At 36.9% G+C, this 26,088-nt stretch overlaps 1 protein-coding gene across 2 annotated transcripts in view; it reads left to right on the plus strand.

Moving 5' to 3' along the window:
- The first annotated feature begins 455 nt into the window (after positions 1 to 455).
- The window catches only part of LOC122010021 (calmodulin-binding transcription activator 4-like), a 37,842-nt gene continuing 12,209 nt past the window's right edge, over positions 456 to 26,088 (plus strand). Inside the window, exons 1-7 of one of the 2 annotated variants that reach the window (XM_042566372.1) lie at positions 456 to 845; positions 2,345 to 2,470; positions 2,563 to 2,678; positions 16,222 to 16,310; positions 21,843 to 21,888; positions 22,837 to 23,275; positions 23,961 to 24,235. In XM_042566372.1, the coding sequence (XP_042422306.1) occupies positions 836 to 845; positions 2,345 to 2,470; positions 2,563 to 2,678; positions 16,222 to 16,310; positions 21,843 to 21,888; positions 22,837 to 23,275; positions 23,961 to 24,235 (1,101 nt within the window). In that variant the 5' untranslated portion in view covers positions 456 to 835. Of the gene's footprint in view, positions 846 to 2,344; positions 2,471 to 2,562; positions 2,679 to 16,221; positions 16,311 to 21,842; positions 21,889 to 22,836; positions 23,276 to 23,960; positions 24,236 to 26,088 lie in introns of those variants that run through there. The other variant, XM_042566374.1, reaches the window with a different exon arrangement.

The following is a 26,088-nucleotide window of genomic DNA, read 5'->3' on the forward strand; positions in this document are numbered from 1 at the left end:
ATATTCGCTCTTAAAATTTAAAACATTCAGGGATAAGAATAAATAATAGACTCGAAAAACAAAGTGTTTTATTAAGTGGCTGTATGGATTCTTTGGTTCATAAATTACGGATCAGAAGATTATTCATTGCATGAGGACTTTTGATTTGAATGAATCTCATTTTTAAGTAGGTGGGGTCCCTCCAAATTAATGGTCTAAAAAAGTGGATCATTTCTTGATCCGTAATTTACGGACCAGAGGATCCGTGTTCATTAGAGTGTTGACATGTAATAATAAATTCAGTTAATTTTATTGATTAATTTTAAAGATGACGGTCTAATTTCATAAAATTTTTCATCAGTCATTATAATAAATTTGGAAGTTTAGCGTGACAGATAATCCAGAAACTTATTGAAAAGAAAAATTTCTATAAATACGTAATCAGGGATCAAACTATGAAAAAGACGCTCATCGTCCATCAATGATATGGAAGAAGTGAAGTAAACTTAGAGTGTTGAGCGGGTTAACCCCGGAACTTATGATAAAAATCCACAACCAGGCACTAGAGTCTAGAGCAAACTGTCGACTGAAATGCTGACGGAGAGCGATGGTGGTCGCTGAGCTCGCCTCCGCCGTTTCTTTGCAGCTTCCCCCATTCACCCCTTTCTCCTTCAACTCCATATCCTTCACGTTTATGTGCTCGGGGAATTTCTTTTTCGGTCACTTTGTCGCCACTCGTAACTGGACCGGCGGATGCCGCTCTTGACCTTCCCTCTTCCGGAGTCGTTGTCTTCTCTAGGGTTCGAGCTGCCGCGATCCGCTTTGTGCTGGAGTTTCTGCTCCGAGGTTCGATGCGATGCAGCAAGGTATGTTCGACTCTGGGTTTCGATCGGCTCCTCTTTCTTGTACTTGCCTTCTGTAAGCCTTTTTCTTTTGTACGGCAATTCTTATGATGCCTGTACTTTGTCCCCGTGAATAAGTAGTGAAGAAAAGTACGCCTTTTTCTATTCTGTGATCTTCTAAGGAATTCCATATTTTTTGCGTATCGGGTTTGGTGGATCATGGATGATAACGATAAGAAAGCAAATCGAAAAGGTCTCTTCTATGAATTGGCGCGTCGGGCAATTAGAAAATAACACTTGAGAAAAAAAAAATCAAATATAGTACAGATGAGAATAAGACACATCTGAGAAAGATTTAAAATTAAATACTATTAGCAAAGGAGAAAGTAGGTCTAACTTCGATATAGATGATAAGAGTGAAACAAAATAAATTAAGATAGTATACTAACATATATTACAGTTAATCAAGTTGAATTATTTAGAGTTGAAGGTCTGAGGGGTGGTGGAAATGTGGAATATAAAAGAGTACTTTAGTTAAACAAATTAGCAAGAATTAATTGATCCAAATTCCAAACATAACTACTATTTAATAGAGGATAAGATCCATGTAGGTAACTCCAGATACTTGGGGCTAACCTGACTTGATCATAATGATGAGTTGTATGTGTGATAACTACTGCCAATAAGTCTTAGCCTATGTCCAATGAAGGGTATGTAAGAAGTAAAGAAAAATGACCAATAACAACCTAAGCCATGTGTGTTTATAAGGCCATATCATGTGTTCCTTAACAGTTTGTATCAATAACGGTCATTAGAGCCAAATACACTCCCAATGCTTGAGATAGTTTAAATAGTAAATATTGACCTTTAAAAAAAAATTCACCTCAGTTTTTCAAAAACCCATTGTGAAGATCAAACCTACTTCAACCTCTACCATAGGCTAAAACTTGGTATTGACCTACTTCAGCTTCCGTGGACATCTGACAGCTCGGTAGGAACCAACTCCTCACCATGCCATCTCCGAGTGGAAGTTAGTTTGTTTCATACCATGTTAATGCCTCACATCTCAATCCATCCGACCTCAGTTCATCAATGGTCAAATAGTTCGCCTTGGAGGTAGTCAGAAATTTTCAGATCCAACCTGCATCTTGGTTGATTCATGCCACAGGTATGGGAGATTCACTTTATTGCTTCGCCCATGTTGGGGTTTCAACATGTTTTCCTGTTCAGCAAGGTTATTTGTGCCATCATCTGTTACTACCTCAAACTAAAGCAAACTTGGGTAGGCCCCAATATCTGACTGAATTTGACTAGATCAGGCATATCTCTTTAAATATGCTGTTTATAGATAGATTTTCTGATTCTTCTTTTGTTTCTCTTTGCTCCTGTCATGGTCAAAGTGTGACTCAATACTTCTAACTCTTCAGTTCTTAAATTCCTCCCTGTCTATATGCTTTCGGAGCAATCTCTATATTGAAATGCATGAACTACTTTAATATAATTTTTCTTGTTTGGTTTTGCAGATTTTGATATAAATAAGTTGAGCCAAGAAGCTCAAATACGTTGGTTGAAGCCTGTAGAAGTTCTGTATATTCTGCAGAAGCATGAGAAACTTAAGATAACAGAGCGACCCCCTCAAAAGCCACCTAGTAATTGAAAACTATTAAATGTGCTTAATTAGTATTTGCATTCTTCTATATTTCACTTTGGTCTGATTTGATTTTATTGTTTTTCTTGATAGGCGGCTCTTTATTCCTTTTCAACCGCAGGGTGCTTCGCTATTTTCGTAATGATGGACATTTGTGGCGGAAAAAGATAAATGGAAAGACAGTTCGTGAAGGGCATGAGCATCTTAAGGTATGGAAAAATATCTGTATCATTTTATTAGATAATGCTTCTGGGTTCTGCATGGTTTTTTCCAGAACTGTTATCTTTTCTTCCCTGTTTTGCCTGGTTAAAAGATTTACTTTATTGCTTTCAATATCTTTCCCGAATGACTAATCCCTGTATAATTGTTGGTATTAATTTTGCACACACGAAAATTCTTTTGTATCATTTTATCTTACAAAGTTTCTAAATTCTGCATGATTTTTCCAGAGCCTTATCTTTTCCTCTCTCATACTCTATCTTGAGGTTTGTATGTCTTTCCTGCTAAAATATTTTCTTTATCATTTTTAATAATTTTCTGTTGATGGCTAATCATGCAACACTTTAAGGTTTTTTTCAATGATGACTGATTGACCATGGGTACAAGTTAAGGAATGACCTCTTCTTTTTTTGGGATTAGGCATGCATTGACATTATACTCCATTAGTCCATTTAACTACCCTATCCTTTTGTTGTCTTTTTGATTTGCTTTGCTTTGCTTTATTAGCTCTATGGGAGGTTTTCTGGTTTGCAAGTCATCTTGCAACCATGGGCATAAATACTGAGATTATGTTAGATCTTGAAAATTTTAACTATAGTACCTGAATATGTCAATAGGAAATGTATTAATGGCTATATTCTATCTGACTAGGTTTTTCTGGTAGACTACTTAATCTTATATTAGGGGAAAATAGCCTTTATAGATCCTTCTAAACTACTAGTGTTTACATTAAGAATATTGATCAATCATATAGGACGGTCATGTTCTTGCTATTCTTTGTTTGAGGCTTATAGTTTATGCTTCAGAAAATAAAGAGAAATTGGAAAATTAGATAATACTGCCACCACAGGTGCTTAAGAAGTATCCTATACTCTAAATCCAAGTACTTCTAGTTTCCTCTTGTGCATCTTAACCCTGAGGATTGTATCTTTGTTTGTCTGCTATGTTGTGCCACCCAAGATGAATATGTGAGTGAGTGGCTTGTTCTCCATAGCAACAAAAACAGAAAAATTACCTACTTCCACAACTGCGAAAAATGGTCTATTAAATTTTAATGTAAATGCGGATCACAAAATATCTATTGGGCTAAAAATCTGCAAGCCTATATATAGAAAAATAGACTGAAGATTGAATCGAATTTGCAAGGATTGATTCCAAGTGTAAATTTAAGTATCCCTTGTAAGCATAGTTGTGAAAAGTGCGTGCCTGGCTGCACCTAGGCTCAAGGTGCAGCCATGCATGCCATTTGCGCCTGGCAGTGACCCAAGCACAGTACTTGAATGAAGTGCGCTTAAGCGCATGCCTTTTGAGAGGTTTTTTTTTCCTCCTTATAAAAAGAAATGCCATACTAGAAGGGGGGCCAAACCTGACCTTCTAGTATAGCTTATTACAAAGACTCCAAAGCTTTACAATAATCTCTAAAGTAATGCAAACCAACTCTGCAAACTATACAGAAAACAGAACTCAAAGAACCCTTCCTCACTCAACAAACTTGAATTCCCCATAAGGCAAGAGGAAACACAGATAAAAAGAAATGAACTCCCATATGAATCCAGAAACCCATCACAAAGGGCCACATCAAACCCAGTCACAAACTCCAACAAAATCACCAGCTCTGAAAGTTGAAGAAAATCACAGCCTGCCAAAACTTCAAATCTGATATCAGGTTTGAACTCTAAAATCTCTCCATCATTTGGAAACAACATTGGAAATCCCCAACATTTAAAAACTCCACCTTCAATAACCTCCATAAGTACTAAATCAAAGAACTGATTATAACATTTAGCATTCCATTCAAACGCACACTGATTTGAACAGAATTCTGCCGAAACCCAAACCCAACAAATTCAAAACACCAACAAGCAAGCTTTGTCTTCAAAACCAAAAGAAAAACCATATAACATAAAGAGAATCTGAACCAATGCTCCACAAAATGAAAGCCCATGTAACATAACAAGAATACCATTAAACAGAAATCAGCAGGCTTAAAAACAAATGCACCATCAATACCAAACAACCTCCAATAATTTCCATCCGAAATCTGAGCTAATTCACACAACTTGTGCTACAAATACATACACAATGCAGAAGAAACCCATGCACCACATACCCTTTTGGGGACCTCTAGCCGGAAAGAAATGTTGGGACCTTGATGTCCGCTAGAGGGGGGGGGGGTGAATAGCGTCTCGTCGCGTGTTTGTCGGTTGCGTCTTGATGATATGCAGTGGAATACAAAGACAGAAACAACCAATGCTAACACCTAGGGTTTACTTGGTATCCACCTCAAGATGAGGTGACTAATCCAAGGATCCACATGACACGCTCACTCTACTATGAAAACCTCCTTCTCGGTCGCAGGCGGAGGCGGAGAAGCCTCGTACAATACTCACACACAACACAACACAAATACAACAAGAGGAAACAAAAATACAACGCAACACGCTCCTCTTCTTGTGCTTGTCGTCACCTCTTGAACCTTGGAGAAACTCCCCAAGTGCCTTCAAGAACTGGCGTGAGTAGATCGGAGAAGCTCGCTGTGAATCGCTGAAGAACGGCGCAAAAGATCGCAAGAGATCTACTGAGAAAAAGCTCCGCCTGGGCTTTATATAGTAGCTCCAATCGATTGAATTCATCCCCAATCGATCGCCACATCACATCCGGACAATCCCAGCTGTCTACCACCTGCATCCTGCGCAACGGTCGAATCCCAATCGATCGATCGATCGATTGGGAACATCTGGATCGATCGGTGGATCGATCCAGAAGCATTCTGTGCTTTTCACGATCGCGCGAGAACACACCTGCCCAATCGATCTACCGATCGATTGACAGCTCCCAATCGATCGCTTGATCGATTGAGAGAGCTTCTGTGCTCGTGATTTCCTGACCCCAATCGATCGGTTGATCGATTGGGTCTTTCCAACAATCGCGCACACTCCAATCGATCGGCTGATCGATTGGAGCCTGTTCAATCGATCACCCGATCGATTGAACACCCTGGACTTGACTCAAACTCAAGTCCAGCTTCCCAAACCTAACTCCCGGTCAACCGTGACCTATTAGGTTTGCACGCCTAGCATTTGGTTACTCCCGACCAACCTTGAACTAGCCTTCTAGCCTCCTCCATCAGCCTTGCGTCCCTCGGATATCTCCCATCCTTCACGTCTTGCCTTCAGGAGCTTCCTTCGGCCTCATCCTAGTTATCGGATTCTCCTTGCCAAAACCACATGCTTGGACTTTCCAATTGACTGGCTCCTCACCAGGAATTTACGTTTTGCCAAGATCACACTTGGACTTTCCAATTGCCTGATGTCACTTATCAGGACTTTCACCACCAAGTCTGGTCAACACTGACCTACTTGGATTTTCACCCTTGCCAACCTTCCTGTTGGACTTACTTTTTCCTAATCTCCAATTAGGACTTCCCCATTGCCTAAACTCCAGTTAGGACTTACCCGGTCAAGTCTTCGGTCAACACTGACCCACTTGACTTGTCTTTTCATCAACCTGGTCAATCCCTTGACCATCTCCACACTCGGACGATTGCTCCAACAATCTTTATACATTGTCAAACATCAAAATTCAATTCCCGACTCAAGCTTGACTCAACTCAAGCTTAGTCAAACTGGTCAAACATGACCTAGGGAAATTGTCTCAACAATCTCTCCCTTTTTGATGTTTGACAATTCCTCTAAGTTAGGCTAAATCCCATAGCCTTAACCTCTTTTTTATCACAAGGCTAAATCCCATAGCCTTAATCTCTTCTCTATCACAAGGCTAAATCCTATAGCCTTACTCTCCTCTCTGTACCACATAGCCTTAACCTCTTCTTTATCACAAGGCTAAATCTCATTGCCTTAATCTCTTCTCTATCACAAGGCTAAATCCCATAGCCTTACTCTCTTCTCTGTACCAAGGCTAAATCCCATAGTCTTAATCCTCTCATGACAAAGCATGAATGAAGGTTTCCTTCATTCTCTCCCTTTCCTAGAGGGCAAACTCCCTCTGCTTGGGATGAAGACCTAACTTAACCTTCCATTCTCCCCCTTTGTCACACATCAAATCAGAAAACAAACTCTTCTCCATAAGAGTTAACTCTTCATGGTTTACAATCTCATATGTTGTTAACAACCCCACAATGAAGATCTCATATTCTTCATTGTCTCCAAAGCTCCCCCTTGAGCTCTACTTCACTTCACAATGCTCATCCTAGAGCATGCATTAACTTCCCAATGAACCTCCCATTCATTGTATTTAATGCTCCCCTTGAGCAGTAATCTTCTTCTCAATGCTCATCCACGAGCATGTTTCACTTTACCAATGAAGGTCCGATCCCCTTCATTGAACCCAATGCTCCCCCTTGAGCAAACATCTACTTCAAAATGCTCATCCAAGAGCATTTAACATCCTAGCAATGAAGATAACCAACCTTCCATTGCTCTCCAATACTCGACCCTGAGTATTAATTCATCACGAAGGTTTAACCCACCTTCCAAGGTCTTTGAAAATAAATTGTTATGTTTTCAAAGAGTAACTCCCCCTAAAAACATGGTCAAACTTCTATCATTGCACCAACAATGACTTGGGGTTCCTAAATAATTAGGAAAATCAAAACTCGAAGTTTTGAGGTTCAAAATTCAATAATGAAGCTAACCTCAACATAAACTTCACCTAAGTCGACATTAACCAAACCATGCTTGTTTTCATCATGAAAACTCCCCCTAAGTATATACAAATGTATTCCAAAGGGTTAGGAATGGTTAATGATCCTTGAAAACCAAAACTTGAAGTTTTAAGGTTCCAAAATTCAGAATTGAAACAAAACCTTATCCTAAACTTCACTTTGGTATTTCTTAACCAATCCATACTTGTTTTCACATGAAAACTCTCCCTAAATGTATACAAATGTATTCCAAGGGGTTTGGAATGGTTAACGGGACTCGAAGTGACTTGAAATGCTGAAAGCAAGCTTTTCCAGCTAAAATCAGACTTCCCAATCGATTGAAGTTGGGACTCAATCGATTGAAATCACTTCAATCGATCCATTGATCGATTCCGCAAGCTACTGCTCGTAGAAATTCTCTCTGAATCGATCGACTGATCAATCCAGACTGGGTCAATCGATCGGCTGATCGATTCACTATCCTTCTGTTCGCGGGAATTGGCTTCCCAATCGATCGACTGATCGATTGAACCCAATCCAATCGATCGGCTGATCGATTGGGTTTCTGATTTTCTGAAATTCAATTTCAGCGAACTTCAGAAACTCCCTAAAAATTCTACAAAAATCTAAAAATCATGAAAATTCATGTAGACACTACTTAGGGTATACTTTATCAAGGAAAAATAGTTTTCTATGAAAATACCGCTTATTCTCAAATATTGACACAAATTTGAGAACTTGTAGAAACTTTAGTGTTTTCTTTAAGTTTGTGTCTAACTATTCAATGATAATTACTATCAAAAGATAGTCTTCACCAAGGTTTTTCAAAAACATTTTGAAATCATTTTCAAAACCAATATCCAACCATGTTCTTTGGGCTCAATGCACATGACTTGTACATTAGCTTTCCCAATGATTGGAAAACACATAACTATGTATTTTGATGAACCTAAAACTCAACAAGATGTACTAAATCAACATCTTGAGTTTTGTTCACCATCCTAACATCTCACTTGTATCTAATGTGTACTAAAACACATACAAGTCACCTTATGATTCTTTGTGAGATGTAATTTTAGTTTTGCCCTAAACTAAGGGATCATACATATCTATCTAGGCATTAAGAGACTTATGATCATCCACCTAGGATGTCATTTGGTATAATCCCATTTGTTGGGATATTTACCATTCTTAATAAATGCCTTTTGTCCTTAATTGCAAGGAAATTAACATAATGCATGATATGTTATGATATACATCAAAAAGAAAGAATTTTGAAAAGAAAATTTTCTATAGCTACATGATGTATGTATGACATGACATGGTATTTTTGTATTTTTCATAATAATCATGAATGCAAAAATAAATATGATGTCATGACATATGATGGACAAACAATCATGGCATTTTAGCATAAACAAAGTATATCTAGATAATCTATCTAAGTATCCTTAATTCTTAGCTATACCTTAAAATTAAATCCTAGATTGCCCAATTTCATCAAGAAAGTGCCAAACCCAATTTTGACATTCCTTTTTCCCTTTCTAAAATTTGTACCATTTTAAATTAAACAAATTCCTCAAAGTATGACACATTTTACTCTTTCCAAGAGTAAATGAAATCAAATTAAGGCTTAGATTTGCCTTTAACCTTCTAAGAAAATGTCAAAACCCCAACTTGGCATTTCTTATCCTTTTCTAAATGTGTCAATTTAACTTAAGTTCAAAACCTCAAAGTTTGACACATTTTACTCTTCCAAAGAGTAAACATCTTACATTAGGACCTAGATTTTCCTTTGATTATCCTAAGAAAATACCAAAGCCCCAATTTGGTATTTCTTATGTTTTTCCACATCGTGCCAATTTAATTCAAACATAATTCCTTAAGATTTTTCACATGTTACTCTTTCCAAGAGTGACAATTTTGGATTAAGGTTTACATTTTCCTTAATTCCATAAGAAAATGCCGAATTCCAAATTTGGCATTACTTTTGCTTCTCTCAAGTGTGTCAATTAAAATTAATTTCAAATCCTCAACACTTGGCATCTTTTTGCCCTTCAAGGCTTAATCACATTTGATTAAAGCATGAGTTTTCTCTTAATTCTTTAAGAGATCAAGATTTTAACTCAATTTTTCTTATACTTTTCTTAAGTGTGCCAATTTAGATTAAGTTCAACTCTTCAGATTTTGGCACATATATTACTCTTTCAAAGAGTAACCCTACAATCCTTTTCATTTTCAAAGGTTAATAATAACCTTGAAAATGCTCTCAAGTGTCAACTTTAACAAGGTTGGGTTAACTACCCTTTCAATTGGAGTTGACACTCTCTAAACCCATCTAGGGTGGAGAGAATATGCTCCTAGGAACCCAAAATCTATTGGTGCTCCTTGGATGCTCTAGGTACTCACTAGGGATAACTTCCCTAGATACCTTCCTAAGGACCTTTCTAGGCTTTTTAAAAGCCTTGGTCACTTCTACTAGGCCACTCCTAGGGCTAACTCCCCTTGTAACCTTATTTGTGACTTTGTTTGGTCTCTTTGGAGCCTTAGTCACCTTTACTAGGTCAACTCTAGGGATGGTCTCCCTTGTGACCTTCTTTGTGACTTTGTTAGACTTCTTAGAAGTCTTAGTCACATTGGTCTTGCCAAAAGGACCTTTAGGGATTCCTTCCCTAGTATCCTTGACTTGACCTCTAATTCTAGGGTTGGTCCCATAACTATATGGAACCCTATGAAGGAAGTCACATCCTTCTTGGCTTTAGGTTTGTATCCCAAACCTCTATAGCCATTGGATGACTCTTGCCTAGTTCTCCCTAGAGTTTGCTCATTTTGACCCTTAAGAATATTTTCCATTCTTGCTAGGGTCCTTTCTAAGTTATCAAGTCTTGACCTCAAGACTTGGTTCTTCGTCATTAAATCCATAGATTTTGATTTTTCTTGAATCCTATGAGCATTTCTATTTTTAGACATATATCTAAAGTCCTTAGAGTTATTGCCTAAATGGTTATCTACCTTCCTAACCTTAGGTGTGGTAGTTCTAGCATGAGGAGGAATGTATTTACCCTTAGTACCATCATGCTTCCTACTTTCATGATAATTAGCATTAAAATAATAAGAATTATTTCTAGCATGCTTCTTATCATGTGTCAAAGGAATAGGCTCATTAAATGATACCTTAGTTTTTACCTTGGAAGCTCCCCCTAGACTTGTGCTTCCTCCTTTGACTTTAGTTGGCTTCTTCTTTTTAGGACATTGACTTTTATAATGTCCTCTTTGATTGCATGAGAAGCACACAATATGCTCCTTGCTTTTGTATTCCGTGGGACCAGCCAATTTAGGTTTCTCCTTAGCCTTTAGTGTCATTTGACTCTTCTTCTTAGCCAATTTGGGGCACTTACTTTTATAGTGCCTATGTTCCCTACACTCAAAGCAAATTATATGATTTTTATCTTTGATAATTGGAATCTTTATACCTTTGCTTGTAGGGTTGATGCTTGATCCTCCATTTGATTTTTCTTGCAATGTAGAGATGACATCATCTTCTATTTCTTCCTCTTCACTTGAGGATGTGGACTCTTCCACTTCTTCATCTCTTGAGGATGTGGAAGATCTCTCCTCTTCCACCTCTTCCTTCTCTTTCTCTTCCTCCTCTTCCTTTTCCTCCTCGAATGTTGACTTCTCGTCAACATCGGATTGGTCCTTCTCTTTTTGGACCAATGAACCCTTCTCCTTGGGCTCTTCCACTCCTTGGACTTGTGTAGGGTCTTCATGATAGACAATGATCTTTTTCCAAAGATCACTTGCATTTGTGGTTTCACCTACACTCAATAAAATATTAGAAGGTAATAAATTATGCAAAATTCTCGTTACCTCCTTGTCCGCTTCCGATTGCTCTCGTTGCTCTTCGGTCCAATGCCGAGGTCGGAGACGTTTACCCTTCTTGTCCATAGGAGCTTCAAATGGGTCACTCAAAACAACCCATTGGTTCCAATCCATTTGGAACCATGTCTCCAGCCGATTCCTCCAAAAGGCGAAGTCTTCCTTGTCGTATGGTGGAGGAATCCGGATGTCCCATCCAAGTGGACCTCCCAACTCCATTTTCTTCCTCTAGCTTCTTGCTCTCTTGGCGGTTAGTCCGTAGAAGAGCGACCTCGCTCTAATACCAATTGTTGGGACCTTGATGTCCGCTAGAGGGGGGCGGGGTGAATAGCGTCTCGTCGCGTGTTCGTTGGTTGCGTATTGATGATATGCAGTGGAATACAAAGACAGAAACAACCAATGCTAACACCTAGGGTTTACTTGGTATCCACCTCAAGATGAGGTGACTAAACCAAGGATCCACACGACACGCTCACTCCACTATGAAAACCTCCTTCTCGGTCGCAGCCAGAGGCGGAGAAGCCTCGTACAATACTCACACACAACACAACACAACACAAATACAACAAGAGGAAACAAAAATACAACGCAACACACTCCTCTTCTTGCTTACTTGTGCTTGTCGTCACCTCTTGAACCTTGGAGAAACTCCCCAAGTGCCTTTAAGAACTGGCGTGAGTAGATCGGAGAAGCTCGCTGTGAATCGCTGAAGAACGGCGCAAAAGATCGCAAGAGATCTACTGAGAAAAAGCTCTGCCTGGGCTTTATACAGTAGCTCCAATCGATTGAATTCATCCCCAATCGATCGCCACGTCACATCCGGACAATCCCAGCCGTCCACCACCTGCATCCTGCGCAACAGTCGAATCCCAATCGATCGACCGATCGATTGGGAACATCTGGATCGATCGGTGGATCGATCCAGAAGCATTCTGTGCTTCTCGCGATCGCGCGAGAACACCCTTGCCCAATCGATCTGGCAGCTCCCAATCGATCGCCCGATCGATTGGGAGAGCTTCTGTGCTCACGATTTCCTGACCCCAATCGATCGGCTGATCGATTGGAGCCTGTTCAATCGATCGCCCGATCGATTGAACATCTTGGACTTGACTCAAACTCAAGTCCAGCTTCCCAAACCTAACTCTGGTCAACCGTGACCTATTAGGTTTGCACGCCTAGCATTTGGCTACTCCCGATCAACCTCGAACTAGCCTTCTAGCCTCCTCCATCAGCCTTGCGTCCCTCGGATATCTCCCATCCTTCACGCCTTGCCTTCAGGAGCTTCCTTCGGCCTCATCCTAGTTGTCGGATTCTCCTTGCCAAGTCACACTAGGACTTACCTTGCCAAGACCACATGCTTGGACTTTCCAATTGCCTGGCTCCTCACCAGGACTTTCCTTTTGCCAAGATCACACTTGGACTTTCCAATTGCCTGATGTCACTTATCAGGACTTTCACCACCAAGTCTGGTCAACACTGATCTACTTGGATTTTCACCCTTGCCAACCTTCATGTTGGACTTACTTTTGCCTAATCTCCAATTAGGACTTTCCCATTGCCTAAACTCCAGTTAGGACTTACCCGGTCAAGTCTCCGGTCAATACTGACCCACTTGACTTGTTTTTTCATCAACCTGGTCAATCCCTTGACCATCTCCACACTCGGACGATTGCTCCAGCAATCTTCATACATTGTTAAACATCAAAACTCAATTCCCGACTCAAGCTTGACTCAACTCAAGCTTAGTCAAACTGGTCAAACATGACTTAGGAAAATTGCCCCAACAAGAAACACCAACCAAAGAGATTTCAGCCAAAATCCTTCACCAACAGCAACTCCTCAAATACCAGCAAACTCCATATTAATCACACCAAAACATAACACCAGCTCCTTTACCAATAAAACTTCATGAAACTCACAAAGAGAAATGTATGCCCATGAGAAAAAACCAACAAAAAACATATACAGCAGCCCCAGATTTTAAGCACAGAGGCCACAACATTGAAATCTGTCAGCAACTCCAAGGGTCTAAATCAGAAAAATTAAATCACACAAAAAAGATATCTGCAGCCTCAACACAAAAGAAATCCATCACTCTTTCACCGAGACCAACAAAAACAAAGAATTCCAGCCAGCAAATCAAATTGTACCAGAAAATCAACCTAGAATTAAAGATCACCAGCAGCGCCAAATTTAGATTGCACCATACGACAAAATTCCACATAAAAAAAGAAAGCAAGCTCCACCAGAAGATCAACAAACCCCTACACCCATACACTTCCACCGCAAACAAATAAACAATAGCACCCTACAAAAATATTCCACAGCAGAAGAAATTCCACCAGAAGATCAACAAAACATCTTCTCCCATGCACTTCCACAACAGACAAAGAAACATAAAGAAATCATCCACCTCATGGATGATAAAATTAAAAACCTGCACTGATATCTCTGGCACAATAATGCAAAATCTAATCAAACGATCTGTGGCAGAAAAACATATGCACTACATTCGCAGACATAATATCCCATAGCAAACACAAAACTTGCATTTTCACAATTCCTGTATGATAAATAATAACCTCCCAACACACACAGATTTGAAAAGAGCAAAAGAATGCAAACTCTGATATCAATTCCCAATCAAAACCAATATCAAAAGAAAACTCCAAAAAAAAATATCATACTGTGGAACCCATTCCAACACACACAGAACTAGCAAAACATTGCAAAACTCTAATATTTCCAGCCACATATACAAGTCTCCAAACCTTTGCACTCAACTCATTCTCAGAAAAAATCTGCACACTTTCCATAAATCATCTAAACCGGCTTAGAGGAAAACCGAATATACGAAGACCACTCTTATCCAAGTTGCAAATTCCACAAAGCTCCTTATCAATATCATGCTTCTTAAAAATTCTACCGCCTCTCTGTACACATGAGAAAAATAAACTTGACACTTACAAATAATACCTTTTATTTTGCGTATCAGATTGCGAAATTCCCAAGAAAAATAAGAAGATGACAGGATCTTCAAAGCTACTAAGGAATCAGACTCAAGCCAGATCGGGAATAGTTGATTCTCCACATATAATTCCAAACCTTTAAGAATTGCAACCAATTCTGCCCTAACATTCGACCCCACTCCAATTAATCCATGCTTTGCCGTCACAACAATACCACCATGATCTCGTACAATAACCCCAAAAGAAGATAATCCTAGATTCCCCTTCGAGCAATCATTTGTATTCAACTTGAAACATCCAAACTTCGACTTCTTCCAACTCACCACCGAAATGGTGTTAACAATTTTTGGCCTCACCAGAAACCCCAAATTGTGAGCCATCATAGTAAAACCCTTCCAATGCCTTGGTTTAATAATCTCCGCAGCCATACTAGAAACAAGATAATGAAAAACATTCCAAATAATCTTCTTTGCAACCAGCCTTATACCACGATGCTTGGCATCATTTCTTGCACACCATAAAAACCATATAATCAAGAATGGAATAGCATCCCTAACATGACCACCATGAGACAAAACCGGCCAACCCTCCACCTTTCAAACACTAGAAACCGATCAACTCCAAATAATTGGGCAAAATGACTCCACACTTCTAAAGCAATAGCTCCATGGTAAAACAAATGATCCCAAGACTCCACAAAATCACGGCAATAACATTTAGAAGCTAAGTAAACTCCCCTCCTTTGCAACACTTCATCCACAGGTAAACGCTTCCTTAAAAAATGTCAAACAAAGACAGATATTCAGGAAGATAAGTTTACTCCAAGGCCCAAACTGCACTCCATACTCCATCCTGCTACCCCAAACCAGCCTGTTGCTGACCATTCCGAATGCACTGCCAAGTAGTTTTCATAGAAAACCTACCATCCAAAGATGACATCCATACAATACAATCATCCCCTTCCACATTCTCTGCCCAAACACAAACCCCTCAACAGCAGGCAAAGAAACATCAACAATTTCAGCAATAATATGATTCGTCACAAAACATTGGAGCATATTCACCTTCCATCCCAAATTGCAAATAAAATCCGCAACTTTACTATCCGAATTTCCAGAAATTGGACAAGAAAGGTGCAATTTTCCTCGCCTTATTAAAATAAAAAAAATTAAAGTCCAACCCATACCTTTATTTACCCTTTAAATTAATTAGGTTACATTAATCAGCATTAGCCTCCCCTCCCACTTATTTCACCAATTTTCGCTGTGGTGCTGATTTTCAAAAATCAACACCACTTTGATGTTGTATTTTGAAAATCAGCACCACTGTGGTGTTGTTCTTTGAAATACAACACTTCAATGGTGCTGTTCTTTAAATGCAACACCATAGTGGTGGTTGGTGGAAGGGGTAAAATGGAACACATGTACACCCTTTGGAAACAAATGCAGCGCCTTATATTTATATTATTGTTTAATAGTTTGTGAAATATTTGAATTCTGTTATTGAAATATTTTAGCGGAAATTCCTTATATATGTTTGAATTATAAAAATTTATACTGAAAGCGTCTTATTTAGGTAAGATGTGTGCCTCCCCTTTTGCCTAGTGCCTCAGGCCTTACCGTATCTATGCGTTTTTGGGCGCCTCACGCTTTAAATAGCTATGCTTGTAAGGATTCAATGTGATTGACAATTACCAAATCTTGCAAAATTTTGGCACCAACTCTATTTAAACTATATTTATCTTTGTTGACTGTTAGCATAGAACAAGAAGACCAATTATATTTCTATTATCAGAGTCAATTTTTCAATTTTCTTTCTAAATACTGCAATTGCCACTTCAAAGGGAAGTTCTGATTTAATCAAAACTATAATAGCTTATTTATTGAAAAACTATTATTTCTCTGACACTTTTTTGCTAATTCATGTTTTTTATTTCCTATCCGAGACTCTGTAAAGTTGTGGCTTACTAGTATTGGTGATAGATAGTATGTTGACCATGTGCATATGTCCCCTCATTAACAGGTTGGAAATTCTACAGTATTAAACTGTTATTATGCTCACGGAGAGCAAAATTCTAGTTTCCAAAGGAGGAGTTATTGGATGCTTCATCCGTAAGCTTTAACCACTGAATATTTCTTGCTAGTTTATTTGCTGAATAATTCCCTTACTCAAATTTTCATGCAAACTCTGTGGTAATCTATTTTTTTGGAATAATTTGCATGTACCAATATCTGTTTGGATTTTAGAAATGCTTACCAATCTTATATCATTACCTCGAGTGACAAACTAAACATGAAAGTTGCCAAAGAGCTGGAATGCTCTGTTGATAAATGCAACCTGTACCTTCTAGAGCAGGATTTATTTGACTTTATATTTTTGAGAATCTTTTTTGTTGTACATGTTTTTCGATTACTAGAGCAATTGAATACTAAGATGCCTAGAAATTTCTTAGACAGATTGATACCTACTAAGGTCTGATTGAGTTCTTATTCTTATAAGATATAAGAATATAAAAAGACTTTGATCTATTCCATAACATACAAATTTGGAAACATACAAATTCAAATTGGAAAGTTATACTGTCAACATAATAAAAATATTATATTTGTTTTGTAGAAAAAAATGACAAAATGGATCTTTTGCTCTGGTATTTTAAATATTACTCTATTCTTTTGTTTCTTAATAATGTTTTTGAAGAATTGAAGCCATTGATTGATTCATAGTCTCTGTCCTTCCTCTAATTAATTCTTACGATATGAAGCAAGAAGAAAAGAGTAATCTCTGGATACTACAATATTCTATGGATTTATACGCATGAGATATCCTCCAGATTCTTTCTTTCTATTTCTATAGCAAACTACTAATTCTATAGTACACTACTAATGGAACTTACTCTATAATATAATTTGAAATTTAAATTTGTTTGAATAATTTCTCGAAGTTATAAGTTTAAGTTAATAGAAGTTCTATTTGCTCAATCAATTATTCCCCTATAATCTTTTCTCTCTTTTTGTTTGTCCACAACTTCCTATCAATCTACACAAAAGAATTCCAATTTGCCATCCTTCCCTTGTATTCTCTTCGTTTGTATATCTATTGCAAAAAATAGGATACAACTAAAGAATTCCAGGCATCCCGTAAAGCAAAAAAAGGTATAAACAAAGCAACAAAAAGGGTTTGGAGATTTTTTGTTGATATATATATATATATATGTTTTTTAAGAAAAAAAAAGAACACTTAGTCACGTTCAAAAGTAGAAATAAGAAATCGCAAATTGACTTTCTTATGGTTAGGAAGAAGGATAGAAAGTTTGTAAATATTGCAAGGTAATCCATGGAGAAAGTTTAACTACCCAAGTTAGCAATGTTGGATATACAGCTCAAACATAGTATCAATAGAAAGAAAATATATATGACTACTAAAATTTAGTGGTGGAAGTTAAAAGATGGGAAGCAAAATATATTTAAGGAGAAGGTAGGAGTACAAGTATTAGGTGAAATATACGGTGATTCTAATACGATATGGGATAAGATGACATCAAAGTTGAAAATAGTAGCTAAGAGTGTACTAGTGGGCATGCACCACTAAGTAAGGAATCTTGGTGGTGGAATGAGAAAGTACAAGAGAAAGTGAAGGAAAAATCGAATAGCTTATAAGAAATTATATATTTGTAAGAACGAAGAAAACTTGAAGGGGAGCCTTGGCGCAACGGTAAAGTTGTTGTCATGTGACCAAAAGGTCACGGGTTTGAATACTGGAAACAACCTCTTGCAAAAAGCAGGGTAAGACTGCGTACAATGGATCCGCTTTGTGCACCGGGCTGCCCTTTTTTTTTTTTTAAAGAACGAAGAAAACTTAAAAAAATATACAATAGCCAAGAAAGAAGCTATGAGAGTAGTGAATGAAGCAAAGAATGAAACTTCGAACGATTATATAAAAAATTGGATACAAAAGAAGGGGAAAGAGACATTTATAGAATAGTTAAAGTGAGAGAAAGGAAGACAAGAGATCTTATCCAAATAAAATGTATTAAAGATGAATGTAATAGGGTACTTGTAAACGATGGAGAAATAAAAGAGCAGTGGAAGATATATTTTCATCGACTTTTTAATGAACATTAAATGACCAATTTAACTTAGGTAATTTAAGTATGTCAAATGAGCATAAAAATTTAATTTTTTATCGTATAATTCAAACTTCAGAAGTAGAACAAGCTTTAAATGGGATGCACAATGGAAAAGCCGTTGGACCAGATGATATTCCGATAGAGGTATGGAAGTGCCTAGGGAAATAAGGTATTGAATGACTTATAAAATTATTTAACATGATATTAAAAATGAAAAAAATGTCTGATAATGGAGGATAAATACTCTAGTTCTCTTACATAAGAACAAGAGAGACATATAAAATTATGCAAACTATAGGGGTATAAACTAATGAGTCATACCATGCAACTTTGGAAAAAAAATAGAAAAAAGATTAAGAAAGGAGACCACGATGACTGAAAATCAATTTGGGTTCATGCCTGGAAGGTCGATAATATAAGCTATACATCTTCTTAGACAATTAATTAAAAAATATCAGGAGCAAAAACAAGATCTACACATGGTATTCATTAACTTAGAAAAGCTTATGATAGAGTCCCAAGAGAAATTATATGGAGAATTCTAGAAAAGAGAGGTGTTAGCGTAACATATATTGAACTAATTAAGAATATGTACACGAATGTAACAACTAGAGTAAAGACTTCAGGCGGAGTAATTGAAGCATTTCCAATAAAAATAGGGTTACATCAAGGATCAACTTTAAATTCTTATCTTTTTACACTAATTATGGACGAACTCACTGCACACATTCAAGACACAAGACTGTGGTGCATAGTTTACAGATGATATTATTTTGGTAGATAAAACATGTGAAGGAGTAAATGTTAGACTAGAATTTTGGCAGAAAATACTAGAAGGGAAAGGTTTTAGGTTTAGTAGAATAAAAACATAATATATGGAATTTAAGTTTCGTAATATTAGACATAATGAGATAATTGTTAAGATAGGAGATGACGAGTTGCCTTGAATCAAGAGCTTTAAATATTTAGGATCATTTTTGCAAAATGATGGAGGGATTGAGAGAGATGTCTTAAATAAAATACAAACAGAATGATTGAAATAGAGGAGAGTGTCGGCTGTTTTATGTGACTGTAAAGTATCTCTACAACTTTAAGGAAAGTTCTACAAATTCGCAGTTAGACTTGCTATGTTATATGGAGCTGAATGTTGGGTTATGACTTGAGTACATGAGCAGAAGATGAGAGTTGCAAAGATGAGGATGTTAAGGTGGATGTGTGGACATACGAAAATGGACAAAATAAGAAATAAGAGCATTAGAGAGAAAGTCGGAGTTCTATTAAGGGAAAACTCCAAGAGACACGTTTAAGATGCTATGAGCATGTACTTAAACGACCAATAAATGTTTTAGTTAGGCGATATAAAACTATAACAAACACGTATTTCAAATGAGAAAGCGGAAGACCAAAAAAAACTTGGTTAGCAATAATAAAATAAGATAAAATTTATTTAAGTATATATGATGATATAGTAGGAGATAAATCTCAATGGCGTAAAAGGATCCGTATAGCCGACTCCACCTAGTGGGATAAGACTTGGTCGTTGTTGTATTGATACCTACTAAAACATTTTTTTTTCATCTTCGGGCACAAGTGTCCCCGCACCACACTAGATGTGAGACAATCCTATTCAGGAGTGGGAGCGACAAACTTAAATTCTCCCAATTGTGTCATTATATAGATCCAAACTCCCAACCTTTGTTTGGAAGCTCCTAATTTTTAAATGATTCAACTAAAACAAATAGGTTTAAAGAGTTCAACCAGCCCTAGGGCGTAATGCAGACGGTGGACGTATGACATCTTTGACGTAATGGCGAGGGGTCGATTCTCAGGAACTAATGACCTGGGGTTTACCCCACCATGCGCCTAATGCTTGTGTATCTGTATTTACCTCCCTCCATATCCGTGGGGCTGACACTAGGATGACCGTTAAGGTAGTGGATCTACCTATTTTTTAAACAGTTCAACCAGGACTCATTCAGGCCGAACTTAATTTGATCCCTATTCGAACCCAAAGCTCACTCAAACTGATCTCCGCCTTCTACAACCCTCAGTTGACCAATCTAACCCCAATTTGAACCCAATTAAATTCGAATACCACATAATTATCCAAAACAATCACTGATTCATTATAGATATTGCTAATCTCCCAATGAACTCTTTAACCTACTAATTTTCTCTAATAAAATCCCAATGCATAACAATTAGTCATTGCAATTCAGAAGGATTTTAAAGTATCTATTTTTCTCTAAGATCTCACTATTATTGTTTCTTTTTCTTTCACTCATATTCTTTTTATTCTAAACTCCTCTATGTTGTCATTCAAGTGTCATCTCCTCTTTTTATTCAAATTTTGAATGCCAATAACTAATTTGATCTTTATTGACTCAAGACTAATGTTAATAAAACCGTATTTTAAGCATGGTTTAAAGTGTTGTACCGAGACGGGTGAAACGGGCGAAACATCTCGTTCCGCTCGGCGACCGACACTGGTACGACCTCGGCACTAGACCTGCAACAACTGCGACATGTTGCGCGACCCTGTGGCCGTAGGAGAGGGGTTGCTCGACCCCGCAACAGCAGCGGAGGGGTCGTATAACCCTTCTGTTGCCTCCGTGGAGGCATTGGGCGATCCGACCGCTGCAAAGGGACCACTGTAATCGCGCTAGAGGAGTCATGCGATCCCCGCGACCATGGTTGAGGGGTCCTTGTGGCAGCGCCGAAGTCGCTCGAGCTCGCGAGTGGTGTCGGATTTCAGATTTTTTTTTTTTAAATTAAATTTAGGTTAATTATTTTAATCAACTCCTAGCTATGATAGAGATAATCTAAAAAGACTTTATTAAACCCTAATAAAATTATCTAATTAATTTTATATTTCATTTATTTTAATTTAAAAATTATAATAAGATTTTTATTTATTTATTTATCTATTTTCATATCTTTTCCTTTTTTAAAGATTTTTTTATATTATTTATTTTTTAAATATTTATGTTAAATATTTTATTTTTAATTAATATATTTTATATTTAGAAAATACCGAAACTATATTGGCACGACACGATACGGTACCGAAACTGTATTGTTCCGGTCCAGAACCGAAATTTCGGCATGGGTCGAAATTTTAAACCTTGATTTTAAGTATAATATGATACAAGACATAATACTTATCTATATTGTCAAGCATGTCAAGAGCACTGATATGGCCAAATGCTTATTCAATTGTAATAAATTACATAAAGGGTGTCTCGACCGGTGTACAAAGCTCTCGCCAATGCTGGGTCCCGGGGAAGGATTAGACCATATTGAGTCTGCTGTATGCAACCTTAACTTGCATTTTGCAAGGGACTTTTCTGCGACTCAAACCCTTGACCTCAAGGTCACATGACAACAACTTTATTGTTGTGCCAAGGCTCCCTTGGAAACTATTTGTAACACTTAATTGTTTAAACACAATTTTGAGATTTAGTTTTTCAGCCATGTTACTGTGATTTTGTATTTCTTATTAGATGTTTGCTTGCAGGGCCTTTGAGCACATAGTTCTTGTACATTACAGAGAGGTTGTCGAGGTATGTTACTTCACAATTTTACATGGATGGTGCTCTTTAAATGCTGATTAGGTCTCGATAATCAAATCAATAATCAAATCACTCCATGCTAGAATAGAGTGAAATGATAAGGAAGGACTCATGTTAATCATCTGAAGGGAAATATGAATATTCTGGAATAATTTAGTTAAAGTATATGCTATCCTTATAGTGCCTTTCTAAAAATCTATCTTTATCATGTTTAAGTTTTATAGATTAGACTAACACGGATTGGTGCTGATTCCTTTGAGTGGATAAGTTTTAGTTGGTCATGCTCTTCAATTAGGTTCTTCAACTTCATTTCTACACTTCTTATTATTATATGAATGGCTTTTCCATTTGAATGGAACCTTTTGTGATTTGATAAAGTTGCTCTTCAAAATTCAGTTCTGATTTGAGAATTCACTTCTTGTTCTTCAAAGAGGAGGGAGGACAAAAGGGGTGGGATTGCCTGCAGTAGTTGGTGGCTTCATAGCAAAATGGAAGAAATATATTACTTTTATCCTGCTTATGATAAAGTTATGTAGGATTTAAATGCAAGATCAGTTTGATCATTTTCTTTTTCGTTGGATGGACTAAAAGTTCTTTTCCTTTTAATACAGAAGATTGTTGGTCCGCGAGTATATTTCGCTCAGAAAACCAACATATGAAATTGTAGATGTGCATTATCTAGAAAACAAGTTCAACTCTCAGAGTCTAGAGTTACTGAATTATAGAGGTTGTGAGTTGTCTCTTCAGTGAGATCCTATAAAAACATTGTTTGCTTATTTATTCCTTTTATACCTGAACTCTGTGTGTTTGAAAATGAGTCTTTATTGACCGTTAATGCTTTTGTGTTTGCTCTCTGGTTCGTACTTTTATGAGAAATTAATAAGAAATTAATTTACCATAGTAGGTGGTTTGATACTTGTTTATGGTTCTGCAATGCAGGGAAGATGCATGCCTGAATCAATCTTAAGTTGTTCAAATGATTCTTGTCCAACTCTCAGATACGGTGATAACATCTGTGATAGTCAAGAAAATTTCTCTTCTCATGCCACTGGATTCAATGATACTGGTCAAAATTCAAAGAGTCCTGGATCGGCAGAAGAAGTCAGTTCTCAATTAGCTAGAAGGCATTTCAAGATATCTCATTTAAACAAAATGGACCGATCAGAATCATCCAACATATTATCACTATCAGAATTCAATCAAGCACTAAGGAAGCTTGAACAGCAGTTAAGTTTAGACAGTGACGATGATGGTTTAGCCTTTACCATGGAAACATCCCTCCCACTCAGTCAAGTGGAGGCACTTAAGCATCCTCCAAAAATTTCAAATAGCTATCCTGAAGATGGAGCACAACCCAATGATATATCGATTGGTTCAGGTATTTTGTGCTCCATTAAGTTGTATATGAATTATACTTAGTTCGCATACATTCTGATGTAACACATGGTCCATAGTAATTGATAGTGATGTCCATTAATGTTTCTGCATTTTCACTTTTGAACTGGCTTTTACATGTTTGGCATTCCTATATCTTTTCTTTTACAGAAACAATAAGGTATTGTCCTACCTTAACTACAAAAAACTAGACCTAGCTTGACATTATTAACATCTGTCTCAATACCTCTAACAAATTCATCGAGGCAAATTAGCTAAATAATAAATAAGTACTAAAAAATGTTTGGTTAAATTTCAAAAGAACAAGTTGATACATTTATACATTTTGGAAATTGAAAATTTTGAACAAAAGAGTATTTGATAATTTTTTTCTAAAGTCAGAATATAGATTATGGAAGTAGCAAATTTCATTCGTTGATAATTCTTAATGTTTGGACATATCTCAATTGTATTGGCATGCCTGAGAATTGATGGAAGAAGACAACTACTGATAACATGAACTGACACTAGAAGTGATACATAAACCAAGATCGCCACACCAGCCTTTGTGCAAGTCTTTTTGTTGACCTTTCTTCTTCACTACCACTGGCAGATTAGGTTCAATTTGTTCCTAACAGAAAGTTTGAGTCATTAGTTGGTGATATCTTTTCTTTTTGCTCCAACTGCAGTTGGTTTAGAGTGGCTTCATTCTCCTTTTCTGCAATCCTATATCTCTGAAGCAGATGACGACAGAGACATCTACAATCTGCCGACACAAGGAACAGCAAATGCTATTTCAGTTGGAAACGGTGAGTTTCCTTCTTTCTTTTCAGATACATGGTTTGACCAGGGCCAGTTTGAAGCTCCTGTTAAAACAGAATCAAGTTTGGGATTAGCAGAAGGAATTCTGTTTAAAATACATGAAATCTCTCCTGAATGGGGTTTGACCACAGAAAGTACAAAGGTAGAATCAATCTCGTCTAAACTTTTGCTTATACAATTTTTACATTATCAATACTTCCTATTGAAATGTATTCATTGCTTATGTTTTCCCCCTACTTGATGGCAATGACATGAACTAGTAATTGATTGTCAATATTCCTTGTATTACTTTTGCTTTGTATACAAGTCATATAATTTTCAACTATGTACTTCTAATCTACCTTATTAGATGCTTTAAAACAAGGATGTACTGTATTAGTATAAGACCCAGCGAAGTGCAAATCCAACAAGTGTTGATATTATACATGGGTTAGTGTTGATATTATACATGGGTATGATACATTAACAGTAAAGCTTGCCGCTGATTTATTGCCTTAATTAGATGCACATAGATCAAATATAGGTGATGCATCCAACATTTTATTGCAACAACTACATAGGAGGGGAGCCTTGGCGCAATGGTAAAGTTGTTGCCATGTGATCTAGAGGTCACGGAAATATCCTCTTGCAAAGCAGGATAAGGCTGCATATAATACGCTTATAATAGATCCTTCCCCGGGACTCCTGCATTGGCGAGAATTTCGTGCATCAGGCTGCTCCCCTTTAACTATAAGGGCAATATTCTAAAGGTAATACTAACATGAATAATGCAAAGGTTGATTTGAATATGCAAGGGAGTTCTGTCAAAGGCTACCATGTTAACAAATTTTAAGCCAAAGGAACTGTGAACTAACCATAGATTGGATCGTGGTCAACATGCATCAGTTTCTTTTTGTATGTCTTAGATGATAAATACTTATCAAATGGCATAAAAATTCAGGTACTTGGTCTGTCATTTTGAGCTTAAAATAATTTGTCTTGGATTGAATTTTGAAGAAATTTGCATATTTCAGTCAACAATATAGCAGAATAATTTGGAATCTTACATTTGGCCACATCCTTTTGTATCTATGCTAATAGCTTATCTTTATCATGTTAATATTTGAATTCTTTTTTTTTAAAAAAAAAATTGTGTTGGAAAATATATTAGCTAAGGACCAAATGCCAATATCTAATTTGTTATTAAATTGTCATGACCCTTTATTTTTTTTCCTTTTTGTTAATGCAAATACCAACATTTAGTAAAGTTCAACTTACCATATTTCCATTCCATATTCATTTACATCATCAACATATCCGCCGCAACTATTAAGGATCACTGCATGAAATTATCCTCCTATGCAATTCAAATCAATTATATATTCATATCGTCTCAATCTATTTTCCCCACTGTGTTGAAAATACAACTAATTGCTCTTGAATATTTAGAATCAGATCAATTTCCGAAATGTCTTTTTGGATCTTCCTCAATGTCACTATTCACATAACGTGAGAAGCAACTTTCGGAAAAAATAATTTCTTAGGAATCCTAGAAGATCAATTCGTTTTTTTTTCTTTGACAAATGGTCAAAACTTCATCTGGGTTCTTCTAATCCTATTGAGAGGTCCGCTGAATAGAAATTTTTTAAGAAAAAATAAGATGTTTCTTTTGTCCCTTCCAGGCGAGCGGAAAATAAAGAAATGGTTGATACATGATATATTTAATATAATTATGTATTTACAAAATACCGTATTATTTAAAAAAAATAAAGTAACTTCATTTATTTATCTACACATTCTCATCCTTGCCGCATTAACTTTTTGCATATTTACCTACCAACTCCATACTTTGATCCATAATGTATGACGGATCATACTACAATCATAACAAATTTTCTTTTTAGTCTAAGCACACACAAAGATCATATAAGACTAGCTGTTTGGCTCTATTTCAACCATCCATTCATCATCCTATTAATCATATCTTCATTAACATCTACTTCTTATGGAATAATA

This window comes from Zingiber officinale, chromosome 8A (assembly GCF_018446385.1).
Source record: "Zingiber officinale cultivar Zhangliang chromosome 8A, Zo_v1.1, whole genome shotgun sequence".
Classification (NCBI taxonomy): Eukaryota; Viridiplantae; Streptophyta; class Magnoliopsida; order Zingiberales; family Zingiberaceae; genus Zingiber; species Zingiber officinale.